Source organism: Diceros bicornis, chromosome 3 (genome assembly GCF_020826845.1).
Source record: "Diceros bicornis minor isolate mBicDic1 chromosome 3, mDicBic1.mat.cur, whole genome shotgun sequence".
NCBI classification, from domain to species: domain Eukaryota; kingdom Metazoa; phylum Chordata; class Mammalia; order Perissodactyla; family Rhinocerotidae; genus Diceros; species Diceros bicornis.
The window spans coordinates 84,098,720-84,118,419 of NC_080742.1; the positions used below are offsets into that span (position 1 = coordinate 84,098,720).

Genomic DNA, 19,700 nt, shown 5'->3' on the forward strand with positions numbered 1-19,700 from the left:
TCAGTTGTACATTGTTATTTGTCAGTCACCATATGTATGTGCCCGTTTACCTGTTAGGCTCACCCCCTAACCCCTTTCCCCTCTGGTAACCACTAATCTCTTCTCTTCATCCATGTGTTTGTTGATCTTCCACGTGTGGGTGAAATCATACAGTGTTTGTCTTTCTCTGTCTGGCTTATTTCGCTTAATCTAATACCCTCCAGGTCCATCCGTGTTGTTGCAAATGGGACAATTTTGTCTTTTTTTATGGCTGAGTAGTAGTCTGTGGTATATATATACTACATTGTCTTTATCTGTTCATCAGTTGATGGGCATTGGGTTGCTTCCACATCTTGGCTATTGTGAATAATGCTGCAATGAACATAGGGCTACATAAGTCTCTTTGAATTGTTGCTTTCAAGTTCTTTGGATAAATACCCAGTAGTGGGATAGCTGGGTCGTATGGTATTTCTATTTTTAATTTTCTGAGAAATCTCCATATTGTTTTCCATAGTGGCTCCACCAGTTTGCATTCCCACTAGCAGTGTACGACGGTTCCCTTTTCTCCACATCCTCTCCAACATTTGTTATTTTTTGTCTTGGTAATTATAGCCATTCTAACAGGTGTAAGGTGATATCTCATTGTAGTTTTGATTTGTATTTCCCTAATGATTAGTGATGTTGAACATCTTTTCATGGGCCTGTGCCTGTTGTTGGCCATCTCTATATCGTCTTTGGAAAAATGTCTGTTCCTATCCTCTGCCCATTTTTTGATCAGGTTGTTTGTTTTTTTGTTGTTGAGTTGTATGAGTTCTTTATATATTTTAGAGATTGATCCCTTGTCAGATATACGATTTGCAAATTTTTTCTCCCAGTTGGTGGGTTGTCTTTTCATTTTGTTCCTGGTTTCCTTTGCCTGGCAGAAGCTCTTTAGTCTGATGTAGTCCCATTTGTTTATTTTTTCTTTTGTTTCCCTCGCCTGAGTAGACATGGTATTCGAACAGATGCTACTAAGACTGATGTCAAAGAGTGTACTGCCTATATTTTCTTCTAGGAGTTTTATGGTTTCAGGTCTTGCCTTCAAGTCTTTAATCCATTTTAAGTTAATTTTTGTGTATGGCAAAAGATAATGGTCTACTTTGATTGTTTTGCATGTGGCTGTCCAGTTTTCCCAGCACCATTTATTGAAGAGACTTTCCTTTCTGCTTTATATGTTCTTGGCTCCTTTGTCACAGATTAGCTGTCCATAGATGTCTGGTTTTATTTCTGGGCTTTCAGTGCGGTACATTGATCTTTGTGTCTGTTTTTGTACCAGTACCATGCTGTTTTGATTACTGTAGCTTTATTGTATATTTTGAAGTCAGGGATTGTGATGCCTCCAGCTTTGTTCTTTTTTCTCAGGATTGCTTTAGCTATGCGGGGTCTTTTGTTGCCTCATGTGAATTTTAGGATTCTTTGTTCGAATTCTGTGAAGAATGTCATTGAGATTCTGATTGGGATTGCATTGAATCTGTAGATTGCTTTAGGTAATATGGATATTTTAACTATGTTTATTCTTCCAATCCATGTGCATGGAATATCATTCCATTTCTTTATGTCTTCTTTGGTTTCTTTCAATAATGTCTTATAGTTTTCCTTGTATGGGTCTTTCACCAACTTGGTTAAATTTATTCCTGAATATTTTATTCTTTTTATTGCGATTGTAAATGTGATTGTATTCTTTTTTTTTTTTTTTGTGAGGAAGATCAGCCCTGCGCTAACATCCATGCTAATCCTCCTCTTTTTGCTGAGGAAGACTGGCTCTGAGCTAACATCTATTGCCAATCCTCCTCCTTTTTTTTTTCCCCAAAGCCCCAGTAGATAGTTGTATGTCATAGTTGCACATCCTTCTAGTTGCTGTATGTGGGACACGGCCTCAGCATGGCCGGAGAAGCGGTGCATCGGTGCGTGCCCAGGATCCGAACCCGGGCCGCCAGTAGCGGAGTGCGCGCACTTAACCGCTAAGCCACGGGGCTGGCCCTGTGATTGTATTCTTGAGTTCTCTTTCTGCTACTTCATTATTAGAGTATAGAAATGCAACTGATTTTTGTAAGTTGATTTTGTACCCTGCAACTTTGCTGTAGTTGTTGATTACTTCTAATAGTTTTCTGATGGATTCTTTAGGGTTGTCTATGTATAGAATCATGTTGTCTGCAAACAGCGAGAGTTTCACTTCTTCCTTTCCAGTTTGGATATCTTTTATTTCTTTTTGTTGCCTAATTGCTCTGACCAAAACCTCCAGTAGTATGTTGAATAAGAGTGGCGAGGGTGGGCACGCTTGTCTTGTTCATGTTCTCAGAGGGATGGCTTTCAGTTTTTCCCCGTTGAGTATGATGTTGGCTGTGGGTTTGTCATATGTGGCCTTTATTATGTTGAGGTACTTTCCTTCTATACCCATTTTATTGAGAGTCTTTGTCATCAATGGATGTTGGATCTTGTCAAATGCTTTCTCAGCATCTTTTGAGATGATCATGTGGATTTTATTCCTCATTTTGTTAATGTGATGTATCACATTGATTGATCTGTGGATGTTGAACCATCCCTGTGTCTCTGGTATAAATCCCACTTGATCATGGTGTGTGATCCTTTTGATGTATTGCTGTATTTAGTTTGCCAATATTTTGTTGAGGATTTTTGCATCTTTGTTCATCAACAATATTGGCCTGTAGTTTTCCTTCTTTGTGTTGTTCTTGTCTGGCTTTGGGATCAGGGTGATGTTGGCCTTGTAGAATGTGTTAGGAAATGTTCCGTGTTCTTCAATTTTTTGGAATAGTTTGAGTAGGATATGTACTAAGTCTTTGAATGTTTGGTAGAATTCTTCAGAGAAGCCATCTGGTCCTGGACATTTATTATTTGGGAGGTTTTTGATTACTGTTTCAATCTCTTTATTTGTGATTGGTCTGTTCAGATTCTCTATTTCTTCTTGGTTCAGTTTTGGGAGGTTGTATGAGTCTAAGAACTTATCCATTTCTACTAGATTGTCCAATTTGTTGGCACATAGTTTTTCAGGTATTCTCTTATAATTGTTTGTATTTCTGTGGTATCTGTTGTAATTTCTTCTCTTTCATTTCTCATTTTATTGATTTGAGCCTTCTCTCTTTTTCTTAGTGAGTCTGGCTAAGGGTTTGTCAATTTTGTTTATCTTCTCAAAGCTCTTAGTTTCATTGATCTTTTCTACTCTTTTTGATTTCAATTTTATTTATTTCTGCTTTAATTTTTATTATTTCCCTCCTTCTCCTGACTTTGGGCTTTGTTTGTTCTTCTTTTTCTAATTCTGTTAGATATAGTTAAACATTGCTTATTTGAGACTTTTGTTTGTTAAGGTGAGCCTGTATTGCTATGAATTTCCCTCTTAGGACCAGATAGGACTGCATCCCATATGAGTTGGTATGGTCTGTTTTCATTTTCATTCGTCTCCAGATAGTTTTTGATTTCTCCTTAAATTTCTTCAGTGATCCATTGGTTGTTCAGACACATGTTGTTTAGTCTCCACGTGTTTGTCACTTTCCCAGCTTTTTTCTTGTAGCTGATTTCTAGTTTCATAGCATTGTGGTCAGAAAAGATGCTTGATATGATTTCAATCTTCTTAAATTTATTGAGGCTTGCCTTGTTTCCCAACATATGGTCTGTGTTTGAGAATGTTCCATGTGCACTTAAGAAGAATGTATATTGTACTGTTTTTGTATTTTTTTTTTTCATGAGGAAGATTAGCCCTGAGCTAAGCTCCGTGGCCAGTCCTCCTCTTTTTCCTGAGGAAGATCGGCCCTGAGCTCACATCTGTTCCCATCTTCCTCTGTTTTTTAATATGTGGGACACCTGCCACAGCATGGCTTGATAAGCGGTGCATAGGTCCATGCCCGGGATCCGAACCTGCAAACCCCTGGCTGCCAAAGCGGAGGCGCAAGAACTTAACCACTACGCCACCGGATCGGCCCCTATTGTACTGTTTTTGGATGGAGAGTTCTATATAAATCTATTAAGTTCATGTGATGTAGTTTTTCATTTCATTCCACTACTTCCTTCTTGCCTTTCTGTCTGGATGATCTATCCCTTGACGTAAGTGGGGTGTTGAGGTCCCCACTATTATTATATTGCTGTTAGTTTCTCCTTTTAACTCTGTTATTAGTTGCTTTATGAACTTTGGTGCTCCTGTGTTGGGTGCATATATATTTATAAGTGTTATGTCCTCTTGGTGGAGTGTCCCGTTTATCATTATATACTGTCCCTCTTTGTCTCTCATTGCCTTTTTTATCTTGAAGTCTTCTTTTCTTCTTTGTCTGATATAAGTATGGCCACACCTGCTTTCTTTTGTTTGACATTTGCTGGGAGTACCACCTTCCATCCCTTCACTCTGAGCCTGTGTTTGTCTTTAGAGCTGAGATGTGTTTCTTGGAGGCAGCATATTGGTAGATCTTGTTTTTTAATCCATGCAGCCACTCTGTGTCTTTTGATTGGAGAATTCAATCTATTTACATTTAGAGTGATTTTTTTTTTTTAATTCATTTTTTCCCCCAAAGCCCCAGTAGATAGTTGTATGTCATAGCTGCACATCCTTCTAGTTGCTGTATGTGGGACGCGGCCTCAGCATGGCCGGAGAAGCGGTGCATCAGTGCGCGCCCGGGATCCGAACCTGGGCCGCCAGCAGCGGAGCATGCGCACTTAACCACTAAGCCATGGGGCCGGCCCTAGAGTGATTATTGATAGATGAGGGCTTAATACTGCCACTGTACCACTTGTTTTCCAGTTGTTCTGTATTTCCCTTGTTTCTCGTCCCACGTATTTCCGACTGCCAATTCAGTTTGTTGATGCTCTATGATTGTATTCTCTTTATTTATCATTTGTTTCTCTGTTCTGATTTTTTGTTCACTGGTTACCCTGAAGTTTGTATAAAAGATCTCATAGATGAGATAGTCCATTTTCTGATCGCCTCTTATTTCCTTAGTCTAAGCAAGTTCCATCATTTCCTCTTCCCCATTTGAGTTATTGTTGTCACACTTATTCCGTTTTGTCTTGTGAGTTTGTGATTAAAATGAAGTGATTATAGTTATTTTTGATGCTTTCCTTCCTTTTATCTTTAATGTTATAATTATGTGTTTGCTAACCTATTCTGATAGAGAGCTGTAATTTTCTGATTTTGTCTGTCTATGTCCTTGCTCAAGGCTTTGTAAACCCTTTTTTTCCCAGATATGAGGGCCTTCCTGATCATTTCTTGTAGTGAGGAACTCCTTCAGCTTTTGTTTATCTGGGAACATTGTTATTTCTCCATTGTATAGTTTTGCTGGATAGAGTATTCTTGGCTGAAAGTTTTTGTCTTGAGAATTTTGAATATATCATTCTACCTTCTCCTAGCCTGTAAGGTTTCCACTGAGAAACCTGCTGAAAGGCTGATAGGGGTTCCTTTCAGCTCTTGTAGGTTATTTTCTTCTGCCTTGCTGCCCTTAATATTTTTTCTTTATCATTGACTTTTGGCAGGTTTACTAATAGATGCCTTGGAGAAGGTCTTTTTACGTTGATGTAATTACGAGTTCTGTTAGTTTCATTTACATGTAATTCTAGCCCCTTCCCTAGGTTTGGGAAGTTCTCAGCTATTATTTCTTTTTTTTTTTTTTTTTTTAATAATTTTATTTATTTATTTTTTTCCCCCAAAGCCCCAGTAGATAGTTGTATGTCATAGCTGCACGTCCTTCTAGTTGCTGTATGTGGGACTCGGCCTCAGCACAGCCGGAGAAGCGGTGCATCGGTGCGCGCCTGGGATCCGAACCCAGGCCGCCAGCAGCGGAGCGCGCTCACTTAACCGCTAAGCCACGGGCCGGCCCTCAGCTATTATTTCGTTGAAGAAGCCCTCTGCTCCTTTCTCCCTTTCTTCTCCCTCTGGAATACCTATAATCCTTATGTTGCATTTCCTAATTGAGTCAGATATTTCTCAGAGAATTTCTTCATTTCTTTTTAGACTTAGTTCTCTTTCCTTCTCCACCTGAGGCATTTCTATATTTCTGTCCTCTAAATTACTGATCCTGTCCTCCATAATATCAGCTCTATTTTTTGATTTATTTATTTTTTTCCCCCAAAGCCCCAGTAGATAGTTGTATGTCATAGCTGCACATCCTTCTAGTTGCTGTATGTGGGATGCGGCCTCAGCATGGCTGGAGAAGCAGTGCCTCCGTGCGTGCCCAGGATCTGAACCTGGGCTGCCAGCAGCGAAGCGCGCGCACTTAACCGCCAAGCCACGGGGCCGGCCCCTCAGCTCTATTTTTTAAGGAATCCAGATTTTTCTTTATCTCATTCATTGTGTTCTTCATCTCCAACATTTCTGATTGGCTTTTTTTTATAATTTCAACCTCTTTTGTGAAGAATTCCTTCTGTTCATTGATTTTATTCCTGAGCTCATGGAAATGTTTTTCTGAGTTTTCTTTTAACTCATTGAGTTTCTTTTTTCTTTTTTTTGTGAGGAAGATCAGCCCTGAGCTAACATCCATGCTAATCCTCCTGTTTTTTTTGCTGAGGAAGACCAGCTCTGAGCTAACATCTATTGCCAAGCCTCCTTTTTTTTTTCCCCCCAAAGCCCCAGTAAATAGTTGTATGTCATAGTTGCACATCCTTCTAGTTGCTGTATGTGGGACGCGGCCTCAGCATGGCTGGAGAAGTGGTGCATCGGTGTGCGCCCGGGATCCGAGCCTGGGCTGCCAGTAGCAGAGCGCGCGCGCACTTAACCGCTAAGCCACGGGCCCAGCCCTCATTGAGTTTCTTTATGATAACTATTGAATTCTCTGTCATTTAGATTATAAATTTCTGTGGCTTCAGGATTGATTTCTGGGTACTTGACATTTTCCTTCTAGTCTGGAATGTTAATACACTTCTTCATGCTATTTGATTGGATGGACTTTTGCCATCACATAGTGGTAGTATCTGGTCACTGATTCCACCTGCCACCACTGGGGGGGCAGGAGCTGTGTTTTCTGAGCTTGCTGCAACCCCTGGCAGTTGTGCCTGTCCGTTAGGAGCTGTACCAAAAGGGCTTCTCTGTGTTTGCCTGCTGGCCACCGCTGCTTTACACGAGTAAGTGCAGGCGATCTGTTGGGGATTCCCTGCTCTGGCTAATGGGCTGAGCCAGTGTGCCAGGCGGGGGCGGGGGGGCACTTTCTCTTGCGTGCATAATCCCTCGCGCTCCTGCTCTGCACTCACTGTCTGCCCGCCTGGGCTGCTTGGCTTGGGGGGGATGCCCCTGCAGTTGCTTAGCTGCCTTGATGTGGAGTGTTCCCACAGGCTAGGAGGCAACTCAAAGAGCGAAAGAGTTCCTGTGGAGGGCTGCCTTTTTCCCCTTCTCCTCTCAGAGTTACTCGCTGGTAGCCGTGCAAGGTCCCGCACCCTAGATCGCTGCCGCTCGGGATGGAGAGGAGATCCACTTGCCTTCTACCACTGCCTCTTGGGGGTCTAGCACCCCCACCTTCAGACGTATGGCTGCATGGATCTCTCAGACGTCTATTGTGTTGTTTGAATGTCCTCTGTTGGTTTCTCAATGTCCTTTTCGTTGTATCTTATGGGGAGAGACTAAGGGAAGAGCTCACTCCGCCATGATGCTGATGTTACTCTTCTTTATTAATACATTTATTTTAAAAAGTCAGATTTAAAATTGTGGAGATAACATTTAAGAAGGGTGCTATTTTAACTACTAAAATAAAAAAATTGTATATTTTATTCCCTTGTGCAATCTATCCATATTTGAATTTTTAGGTATAAGAGCACAGTTTTAAAATAATTGCAGCCCTGTTAGGTGTTTCTTTTGTCCTTTTGGGTTTTGGAATGAGAAAGTGTTAAAGGATATGTGATATGTGTTCATGAGTTATGCATGCCTAATTTACTTAACTGCTTGTTTTTTACTATTTATTGACATTTTAAACTTTTCATGAAAACATTCTAAGGGAGAATAACCATAATTTCTGGTAATATATCATCTTTGACTTATATTTTCTGTGAAATAGATAAAATTTCTCTTGGTAGCCTTGTAAACAGTTACTTCTTTGAACTGAGGATCTCAAAAATGATTCCCATAAAGGACGATTATTGCCTTTTCATGTTATAAATATTTATAATTATTCCAATGGTGATCCCCTGTCCACTTTTGACTGTATCCCAGGTGTCTTCCCATTAGGTATGTGAGGAGAGGAGACATTTTCCACTCATCTTGGGTGACTGGCCTTAGGCATTAGGAAAGCTTATTTAAAACACGGCTACTCCTTACCTCCAATCAGGTATCACACAGTACATTGTGTGTCACGTAATAAGTGCTACGTGTTCTCGTATAGGAATGCTGTCAGTTAATGCTTTGGTCAGATTTCCTGTACTGAGTGAAATGAACACAGAATTAAGTAAAGGTAGGCTGTGTTAATGGACGTTTATAAGCCGGAACATTTAAAAGCTAAGTGGAGTGCCTGGACAGTTTAATAGGCTTACTAAGTTGTAAAGTTTTTTGCATTAGGTTGTAATTGTATCAATTTAGGGTGCTTGTAATGATTAGCTCATTTTAATTATAATTTCTTATTGCTCATTCTGTATATCTTTGCTCAACAAATTGGAAAAGTGAATTATTAATTAATCTACAATAGTAGACAGAAACTTTCAAAATACAGGAAATTAAATACAGAATGGTTCTTCCTGGTTATAGTTTGGGAACCACTGAACTAGTTATTCACAAGATGACATCAAAAGGAAGTATAAGAAAATAATGAAGTAAAATAAGTGAATTTTTAGGTGGTCAGTGGTATTTCCCATTATTTTAGTATTTATTTGGAATCCTGTGCTTGTTTGAGGTTCCATAGTATAATTGAACTGTAAATTGGAAATTCTTTATTATTTGGTTATCTCAAGTAGATAACTTGTTTGCAATTTGCATCCTTTGTTTTGGTCAGGGTTTTTTTTGGATATTTTAAATTCAGGATATTTTTTATCTAGTAAAATTGTCTTTTTTGATCTTAACGATTTATAATTTAGAATTCATATACACAAGAAAATGAGTAGCTCGTCAAATTTTTTCAAATTTTCAAACTTAAAAAAATCACTGAAAATAATGACATTAAAATTTAGGAGTATTGTCTATTTCTTCTTTCATTTTTAATTAGTGTGCAGTTTTTACTGTAGTGTACTGTAAAGTAGTTACTTTTTGGTATGTCAAACATTAATGTTAATTGGTCATAATTCTTTGATAGGAATACTCTGATTTTATGATTTTTGGACATTATTCCTGTATATCAAAAGTGAGAATTTTTCTACTTTTTGGTATAGTGGTCTATTTTCATTTTCAGATATGATTCATCAGCTTCCACTGTTGACAGAGAGACAATACATTGCAACAATTCACTCTCGCCTTCAAGACTCACAGCCTTGGAAACTGCCTGGGCTGCAAGCCGCTGTTAGACTTGCCTGGGCACTGGCTTTGAGGGGAATATCTCAGCTACCTGATGTGACAGGTAAATTGATTGTAGGTAATTTTACTATGAGAAACAACATATCAACGTTTAATGGTGTTTTGGAAAGCGTGTTATCTTTGACATGTATAAGCACGAGCATAGAAAGACATCTAGAGTTGCATTAAATGAAACTTTGTATTGTGGTGAAATACAGACCTTTTTTTTCCTATCTCCCAAAAGAAATTATATGAAGTATTTTTTCCCTTTCTTGAAACCAGTGACAGTTCTCTTTGAGTTCCTTTTTTTCCTTTAGAGTTTAATATTTGAAATGAGAGTACCAAAATATTTTTTAAATTAAAATTTAATATTTCATTTTTTTACATTTTTCTTCTTCATTTCGTTTACAAACTAATTTTTCACATTGTGTCAAATTAAAAACTAGTATTGTTTTTAAATACAGTATATTAGAAAGGAGATATTTGGGTCAATCAAGAACAGATGTGGAATTCTGGCTTTTAAGATGTGGAATTCTGGCTTTTAACAATCTGTTACCCACTATAGCATATCCTATTCTGCTGTTTACATTCATGTATTTATCATACTAATAGTGGTTTACTCTAACAGGATGAGAACTATGCTTTCCTTGTAGTTTGAAACCCAAAGAAATGTCTCTTCTGTAGGTTTTTATGGTAAATCTGGAAAAGTTTTATTAAACTTTACACTTCATGTCAATGTTTTCTAGTCTTAGAGTGTCAACAGATTCCAGTATCTTATCAATTGTATGATTTCAGAACATTTTGTTCAGTAGTGTCATGCTGTTCCCAAGGGAGCTGTAGAAAGCTTTTTTGTGTGTTAGAAGTCTTTCCTTGGCCAAGCATTTTCTATATTAAAGCTGATAGTTGGTGAATTAGACATTTACATTCATGTACAAGTTCTGTTTCTCAATCATATCCCTTATTCATTTACAAGCCTTATTTCAGTACTTTTCTGGCATAAAATTACCCTTTAAACTTTTAAGTGTCTGTGACAGTTAATCAAATTCATATATTGTAGTTTACTGTACCATTGCCCTAATCTCAAGAGGCACAATAGAATATCTTATAGTTTGCTGCAGAATGGTAGATAAGAATAGTCTAGGAATCCAGATCCTGTTTCAAGTCCTAGATGTTTCACTACTTAATCTCTTTAGTTTTACATGCTTATACCCCTTTATAAGTTTTGATAATTAGGGGTATTATAATGAACATTTTTAAACTATAAAAATTTTTCTATTAATTTATATTTTAAAAATTGATAGAAAAGATGAATAGCTTATCTTATATTGTGGAAATGGCCATTTCTTAAAATAATCCAGATAAGTTTTATCAGAGATCTCAATTTTGAAATATTAGTTCCTGCTGTCTTCATAGACTTCTGAAAAATTTATCAAATATTTTTATTACATTATTTTATAAAATATATGTTTTTAAGTTTTAACTAAACTTTTTAAAATTTTAATATACTGTTTTAGACATTAAAACTCAATTTACATTAAGATAGTAATGCTGCTTTATTACCTAAGTAAATAGTCTTCAAGAAATAATTCTCAAATTGATCATCATGTAATTTTAATTCCAATATTTCTGAATTCAAATGAAGGTTTGGAATTAATCATTGTTGTTTTTACTATTTAATTAATATTAATTAATTAGTAATTTTAATAATCATTAGTCATAATAAAGAATTGAGAAACTATTTTGTTCTCAAGGAGTTTGTATAGTATGGGTAGATATACAGGCTTTATTTCAAAATACAAAACAAAACGTAAACCAAAAAAACACCCCAACCCATCTGTTTTCCTTTAGTTGAGACTATCCTGGCATATATCTAGTCTTGACTTTCAAGGGAATGAAAATGTACTTTTAGTAGCACACTGTGTATTTGGTCTCTATGACAGTCAAGCAGAATGAACTATGTAACAGTTCTTTTCCAAAGCCGGATTACCACAAAATTACCTAGCAGTTTTTTATTTAAAATTTAAAAGAAGTAATCAGCAATGTATTTTTTGATGGAACAACACAGCATCACCTATGACATACTTTTTACCCAAAAAATTGAATGTAATTGATCAAGCATCTTTAGATCAGACTATCAATTTTTAGTATATTCAGAGGACAGAGGAATATGTTAACTCTAGCACTGGGATGCAATGCCAAACCACATTGTGGAAAACTATAAGATAAAAGTCCAAGTTTTTCAGCAAATAAAGGACAAGGGAAAAATAGAAAAGATGTAGGAGGAGCCTGCAGATGTATCAGTTAAGTCCAATATGTAGACCTTATTTGGATACTGATTCCAGCAAACAAATCACACAAAAGATAAAAAGCAAAAGACAAGACCAAAATATTTCGTAATATTTATGAGACAATTGTAAATTTGACCACTATGGATATTTGATATTGAGCAATTGTTTTTTAAGATACAATACTGGTATTGTGTGTGTATGTGGTTTATTCTTTGTTTTTTAAGTATCTTCTTGAGTTATATACTGAAATACTTATGTGTGAAATGTTAAATGTTAAATGGTCTGGAATTAGCTTCAATCTAGCTTAGATGGAGAGGGGGAGTGCATTGAGTTCTAGATGAAATAAGATTGACCAAAAATGGATAATATTGGAGCCAGGTGATGGATATGTGGAGGTTTGTTTTACTAGTCTTATCTATTTTTAGATATCTGTTTGAAATTTTCCAAATATAAAGCTAAAAACATTATAAGTAGACCAGTGTGTCTTTAGGTTAAGATTTAGTTTTTCAATTTTTGCTACTTGTTTACCGAATCAGTAGAGAAACTTAAGTGGCTATGGTTTTGGTCTTCACTTTGGCTGTGAAGAGTTTTTCTGAATGATCCAGTTCATTTCATTGAGATTAAAGCCATAGCATCATTTTAATATTTTGATAGTAGCTCCCTGAGTACATCAGTGTTATATCATACGTCTCTAAAGTAATTTTTTTTCACTCATGATGTTATTTTGAAGAGCATGTGGTTTTGTAATGTACTTTTTCAGTAATTATTTGGGGTTTGTGAGTCAGTTATAGTTACACACAGTCTTATTTTGTGCATAACACATGCTAGAGGGTTGAGAAGAGATCTGAATTTTGAACCATCAGCAGAGTATTATGAGATACTATAATCTAGTTTAATAACTTTTCCTCCATGTGCTGTTTTTCTAAATATATTTTTAGCCCTGGCTGAATTCACAGAAGCAGATGAAGCAATGGCAGAGCTTGCAATTGCTGACAATGTTTTCCTGTTCCTCACTGAATCTGTAGTGGTATCAGAAAACTTCTATCAAGAGGAATTTTATATTCGTAGAATCCATAATCTCATCACAGATTTCCTTGCACTTATGCCAATGAAGGTACGTAAAATAATGTAGGATGAGGGTAAAAAGTAGTAGAAGAATTTTATAAAATAATTTAAAACTGATCAATTAACTAACATTGTTTTGCAACTAATAAAATCTTTGTTATAGACTAAAATTTGACAGTAGTTGTTGTGTTACAGCTTGTTAATTTGTGATTCATGAAAGTGAAATAAGACCCATTAACTGAGAATAAACCAGTAAAAGGAAGAAATATTTGACATTGAAGTGGTTTCTAATGAGAAAGAAATAGGCAAATGAAAATACTTCTATGGGTAGAAAATTATTAACCCTGTGCTATCCTAGGGATCAATGCTGAGGTTGCCGTATTTAATACTTCTATAAATGATTTGGAAGATATATAGTGGAAAACCTCCAGTTTTATAGATAATTGTTTAGACTCTTTTTTTTTATAATTTTTTTTTGATTTATTTATTTTTTTCCCCCAAAGCCCCAGTAGATAGTTGTATGTCATAGCTGCACATCCTTCTAGTTGCTGTATATGGGACGCGGCCTCAGCATGGCCGGAGAAGCGGTGTGTCGGTGCACGCCCGGGATCCAAACCCGGGCCGCCAGCAGCGGAGCACGCACACTTAACCGCTAAGCCATGGGGCCGGCCCTAGACTCTTAATTATAGTGCATAAATGGGCTTCTACATGGATACAGGTAAAGTAATGGGTATAAGAAACTATTGCAAAGTTTACTTTTTTCTTTTTGTTTTATAACCCAGCTGGCAGGGGGAACCTGCCCACCCCTAGTGTGGTTACTTTTGAATTGTGGTCTCGAGCTATAACTTTGGTCCAAAAAAGCGTTCTTGGAACCATTTCAGATGGTTCCTACACAGTGTATGTTCTGTGTGACATTTTGAGCCAAGGAAGCCATCAAAGTGGTAGCAGGAAGTAAATGAGGGAGTAAAGCCCTATAAAACTACCTTTTTTTGAGTATGTATAAAAAGAGCACCCTGAAGGGTCTACACTTGTAATACAGTTGTCCAGTTCTGATACCATACCTCTTGAAAAACATAAGGCAAATGGAAAAAGTACCCAGAATGGCAACAATCAAGGTGTTAAATGCTTATTCATTATATAATGAATTGTGTTATTGAGTGTTTCCTGTGTTCCAAGTACTATGCTAGAAGTTGTAAAGAAGGTAAATAAGTAGGAGACTCATTCCCTGCCAGCAAGGAATGTATAATCTAGTTAGAGAAATAAGATATACACAGAAAAATATAGGTAATAACAGTAAGTAAATGAGAGATATAGATAGTAAATTACAATGGATTTCTTTAGGCTAAGGATAGCTCACTCAGGACTGGAATAGTCAAGCAGTATTTAACAGATAATTTGTGTCCTCATCAACCTTGAAGGACTTGATAGATTAACGTCACCGAATTTTGGAATAGGAAGAAATCCTTTCATTTTACATTTGTGGAAATGAAGTTTTAGAAAGGTTAAGGCTTTAAGTTTTTCCTAATTATTAGTCTTTGGGACTTTGATTATGGAAAGATAATGGTCATCTGGAAAGATGAAGGCTGAGAGAAATTTGAATAGACAAAATCATAAATGGCTTAGCTAGGGTAAACAGTGAATTTATTCCCATGGTTCTAGGATCCTAGAGTTTCGTTAATAGATATAGTACTATTTAGCTTATCTATTTCTTCTTCTTTTTTTTTTGGTGAGGAAGATCGGCCCTGAGCTAACATCTGCCAATCCTCCTCCTTTTGCTGAGGAAGACTGGCCCTGGGCTAACATCCATGCCCATCTTCCTTCCCTTTATATGGGATGCCGCCACAGCATGGCCTGACAAGCGGTGCATCAGTGCGCGCCCAGGATCCGCCCAGGATCCGAACTGGCGAACCCCGGGCCGCCGCAGTGGAGCGTGCGCACTTAACCACTTGTGCCACCAGGCCCGCCCCTATCTATTTCTTCTTGAATGAGCTTTGGTACTTTGTGTCTGTCAGTGAATTTGTCCATTTTGTTCAGATTATCAAGTTGATTGGCATAAAGTTATTCGTAATATTCCTGTTTATACTTTTTATGTCTATAGGATCTGTAGTGATGTTTCTTCCCTAATGTTGGTAATTTGTGTCTTCTCTCTTTGTTTCTTAATTAACCTGGCTGGAGGTTTATCAGTCTTACTGATCTTTCCAATTAACAGCTTTTGATTTAATTGATTTTCTTATATTTTCTTTCACTGTTATTGATTTCTTCCCTTTATTATTTTCTTCCTTTTGCTTGGGTTTAATTTACCCTTATCATTTTAGTTCTTTAAGATGGAAGCTTAGATTTTGATTTGAAACCTTTTTTTTTTTAATATAAGCATTTAATATTATAAATTTGTCTCTAGTTACTGCTTTAGCTGGGTCACACAAATTTTGATATGCTGTTTTCTTTTTTATTTAATTTAATATATTTTCTAATTTTCCTTGAGACTTCTTTGATCAATGGGTTATTTAGAAGTGTATTGTTTATTTTTTATTATCTTTTTTTGCTGAGGAAGATTCACCCCGAGCTAACATCTGTTGCCAATCTTCCTCTTTTTTTGCTTGTATGTGCCAGTCTTCCTCTATTTTATATGTGGGTGACCACCACAGCATGGCTGATGAGTGGTGTAGGTCCGTGCCTGGGATCTGAACCTGCGAACCTGGGCTGCCAAAGTGGAGTGTGCCGAACTTAAACACTATGGTATGGGGCTGGCTTCAGAAGTGTGTTGTTTAATTTCTAAATATTTGGGGGACTTCCGTATATCTCTAACGGATTCCTAGTTTATTTCTGTTGTGGTCAGAGAACATATTTTATAGGATTTCAGTTATGTTAAATTTGTAAAGGTTTGTTTAATAAGCAAGAATGTGGCCTATTTTGGTAAATGTTCTATGTGTATGTGAAAGGAATGTATAGTCTGCTGTCTGCTGTTCTGTGGAATGGTCTAAAATGTCAATTAGGGAGAGTTGGTTGATGGTGTTGTTCAAGTCTACCATATCCTTACTGATTTTCTGTATACTTGTTCTATTGTATTTTGGGAGAGGAGTGTTGAAATCTCCAACTGTAATTGTGGATTTGTCTAGTTTTTTGTTTTTTTTTTTAAGAGAGGAGTAGTTTCTTATGCCAGTTGGCATTTAGTTGACACAAATATTGTAAGCCAATGGTTCTTAACCAGGGCTATAATGTCCTTCAGGTTGTGTTTGGGAAATGAGTGGGGCCAGTTTTGCTTGTTACATTGACTGTAGTGGTGTTATTGGTAGTTAGTTGGTAGTTCTAGGGTTGCTAAACGTCCTGCAGTGTTCAGGATTTTCCAACTCAGTGAAGAAATGTCCTGCCCAAAATGTCAGTAATTGAGAAATACTATAGTTAAACTCAACTTATCTATAGTGGAAAATACATTGAAATTTTAAGATATTGTAAATTATGGATAATACTATTGCAGTAAAATTCCTAGCATATTTCTTCACATCATTAAAGTGGAATAGATACTTAAACAATGTTTTTCTTTTATATGATCACTTTTAGACAGTTACCTGATTTCCTTATTATTAACACATATAATAAATTTACATATTAAACTATATGTAATAAATTTAATAGGTGAAGCAGTTGAGGAATCGGGCAGATGAAGATGCTCGAATGATTCACATGAGTATGCAGATGGGTAATGAACCCCCCATTTCACTTAGAAAGGATCTGGAACACTTAATGCTCTTGGTAAGCCGTTCTATTGGATGGATTGTCGTCTCCCTCCTTTCATTATTTTTTGCCTAACTTTGGAAAATTTCTTGTCTAATATCTTGAATATACAAGTGAATTCAATAAAAATGTAAATTTTTATTTAAAAGTAATTTTTGAGTTATAAGCGTTTTTGCAGTCTTTATTTGCTCTTTGCAGATTGGTGAGCTCTATAAAAAGAACCCTTTTAATTTGGAGCTTGCTCTAGAATATTGGTGTCCCTCAGAGCCTCTTCAGACTTCCACTATCCTGGGTTCTTACCTTGGGGTGGCTCATCAGCGACCCCCTCAGCGCCAGGTGAGCTCTTAGTTTTTCTACTTTTATACTCTGGGATGGTTAATTGGGAGTCTTGAAAACGTGAAAAATGTTATTTCGTGATGTTATTTCTGTTAATACAAATAAACACTAGTGTGACTTTTAGATATTTATACTTTTTCCTTTTGTTTAAGGAAATTTGAAACTCTTAATTTTAAGTTCTGATCATTTTGGAGTTAGTGTAGTTAGCCTTCTATTAGATAACTAGTTATATGTTGAATCATTAGAGACAGAAAAGTGTCTACTCTCCTTCTGAGTCACTTATTTGAATTTTATTAGTATTTATTAGCGTTAGTCTGTTCTCTACAGGCATGTCAATAAGTACTATACATTATTCTTGGCAAGTTGGGGGAGATAGAAGAGGTACAAGAAATAAAGGAAAAGTCTTAGGCGTTCTAACTGATGAAAAAATGCCTCTGAGTCTGTAGATAATGTGGGTAAAAGTCCATTTTCTATCCCGCGTTGACTGAATGATAGTATGTAGTAGCAAATAAGATGGATTACCATATCTGTCTTCATCTTTTTGGGATTTTCTGTTCTAGAAGCTTTCATGCTGTATAATTTTCTCTTATGCTAGTGTCTAAGATTAGACACTTTTTTTTTTTAGTGTATTTCTTACACTTGAGTCCCCCATTTAAAAAAATGTTTTGGAGAAAGATATATTAAAAATTTTTAAAGAATAAAAAAACCACTCTTATTATGAAAATTTTCAAACATATGGAAGAGAGAATAGTTATAATGATCAACCAACATCTTAATTTAACAGCTTTTAACATCTTGCCATGTTTGCTTCTTCTACTACTGTTATTTCTACTACTTTTATTTTGCTGAGGCATTTTAAAGTAAATTATAGAGAGCATGACATTTTACCTCTCATTGGTTAAGTTAATATCTTAAAAATAAGGATATTTTTCTATATAATCACAAAACTATTGTTATACTTAATAGATTTAACAAGAATTCCCAGAGATGTTACATTTTCAGTTCTGAGTTCTAACTAATTAGTCTGAATAATATTTTTAGTTGTTGATAATAGATTCAAGGCATAAGTAAGAGAAAAGGAAGAACTAAGAAGTAGACTTACAGAACGATGGTATTGGCGAGAACACAAAACAGAATAGGTTACCATCAAAAATTCTTTCAAAGGGCCAGCCCCCTGGCATAGCGGTTAAGTGCGTGTAGTCTGCTGCTGGCGGCCCGGATTCATATCCCGGGCGTGCACCGACGTACCGCTTGTCAGGCCATGCTGTGGCGGCGTCCCACGTAAAGTGGAGGAAGATCGGCACAGATGTTAGCCCAGGGCCAGTCTTCGTCAGCAAAAAGAGGAGGATTGGCATGGATGTTAGCTCAGGGTTGATCTTCCTCACACACACACACAAAAAATTCTTTCAAATTTCTTCGGGTTCTTCATACTAAATTTGACTGGGATTTAGGAACTCTGCGTTCTAAGTGTATCTTTGAATTTGCTGGTTAATTTTAGACAAGTATATTTCTTCAGTTGTTTTACATAGTTAGAATGTGAGTAGTCTTATGTTCTGTGACACTGAGATGTTTTGAAAAAAATGTACTTTTTGTTCACAAAGATATTATTCTATAATTGCATTAAGTTGCTAATGACAGGCTTGAAAATGCAATTTTTTATACATAGAATACCAGATTATTTTGTCTTTGGGGGGAGTTAAATTAGAGCACTTAATTAGTTTTAGTTCATATGTAGTCTTTATTAGTTAGTCCATGTTGGTTTAAAGTTACGATATGCTTTATGTAAACTATTGGTTTTTCTCTGTTTCAGGTTGTCTTGTCCAAGTTTGTTAGGCAAATGGGTGACCTGTTGCCTCCGACTATTTATATCCCTTATTTGAAAATGCTCCAGGGATTGGCCAATGGGCCCCAGTGTGCCCACTACTGTTTTAGCCTGCTCAAAGTCAATGGTAGTAGTCATGGTAAGAAAAATCTGGATGTTGTCTAAACTTGTTGTGACATTCTTACGTTCACTATCCTCCTATTAAAGAATATCGGTTATGTGTGCTAGATTCTACCAGGGGCATAATTTATTTCCATAACAGGGAAAGAAGCACACTGGTGGCTTTATGTATAGTGATGTCTTGATTATGGTCTCACAGGCTGGGGAATTTTACTATCTGCTTTATAAAATACAGTTTAGTTAAAGAAATCAGAATTAATATATATAAATTTTCAAGAACACATCTGGTGCTTCAAGCAAAATATATATACCCTTGCCACATAAGTTTTATTTCTTTATCTTCAGATGTACTTGTTTTCTAAATTTCTGTTCTTTAGTTTTTCTCTGGACCCTCTCCTAATCTCATTTAATTTTCAGACTTCAATCTAATTAAAGCAAAAATACTGCAAAAAGGAAGAGAAAGAAATATTTATTACACATCTGCTTTGTTAGGTAGATATTATTACTTTCATTTTTACGTGAAACTGTAAAAATGGGGAGTGGGGAAACAGGTTTAGAGAAGTTAAGTAATTTACCCACGGTCACAAGTAACTGGGGAGCCATGGTTGGAACTGAGATGGCTCCTAGGCCAGTGTTTTAACTACTCTATCAGGGCTTGCTTGTCTTGTATGCTATGGTTTTGCTCCCAGTGCTTGGTATGTAAGGGAGTAGTGTAATTTACAAATCTAGACTGTAGTTCTGTCTCTTTGGGAATTTAAGCTCAACATTTGGAATAATTCATCAGGAAAAGCAGCGCTGTATAGTTACATGACAACACAGAGAACTCTCCTGGATGTGAAGTAGGTAACTGATATTCAAAGTAATTTGCCTTTGCACTTACATAGGCACCACCCATTCTTAGCCCTAGGGAAAAATTAAT

General features: G+C 36.5%; 1 protein-coding gene across 2 annotated transcripts in view; it reads left to right on the top strand.

Moving 5' to 3' along the window:
- NUP205 (nucleoporin 205) overlaps positions 1-19,700 on the top strand; it is an 84,340-nt gene that overhangs the window by 13,319 nt on the left and 51,321 nt on the right. For both annotated transcript variants that reach the window (XM_058530739.1, XM_058530735.1), the window contains exons 7-11: positions 9,318-9,482; positions 12,645-12,820; positions 16,405-16,521; positions 16,702-16,839; positions 18,650-18,800. In XM_058530739.1, the coding sequence (XP_058386722.1) occupies positions 9,318-9,482; positions 12,645-12,820; positions 16,405-16,521; positions 16,702-16,839; positions 18,650-18,800 (747 nt within the window). The remainder of the gene's footprint in view (positions 1-9,317; positions 9,483-12,644; positions 12,821-16,404; positions 16,522-16,701; positions 16,840-18,649; positions 18,801-19,700) is intronic.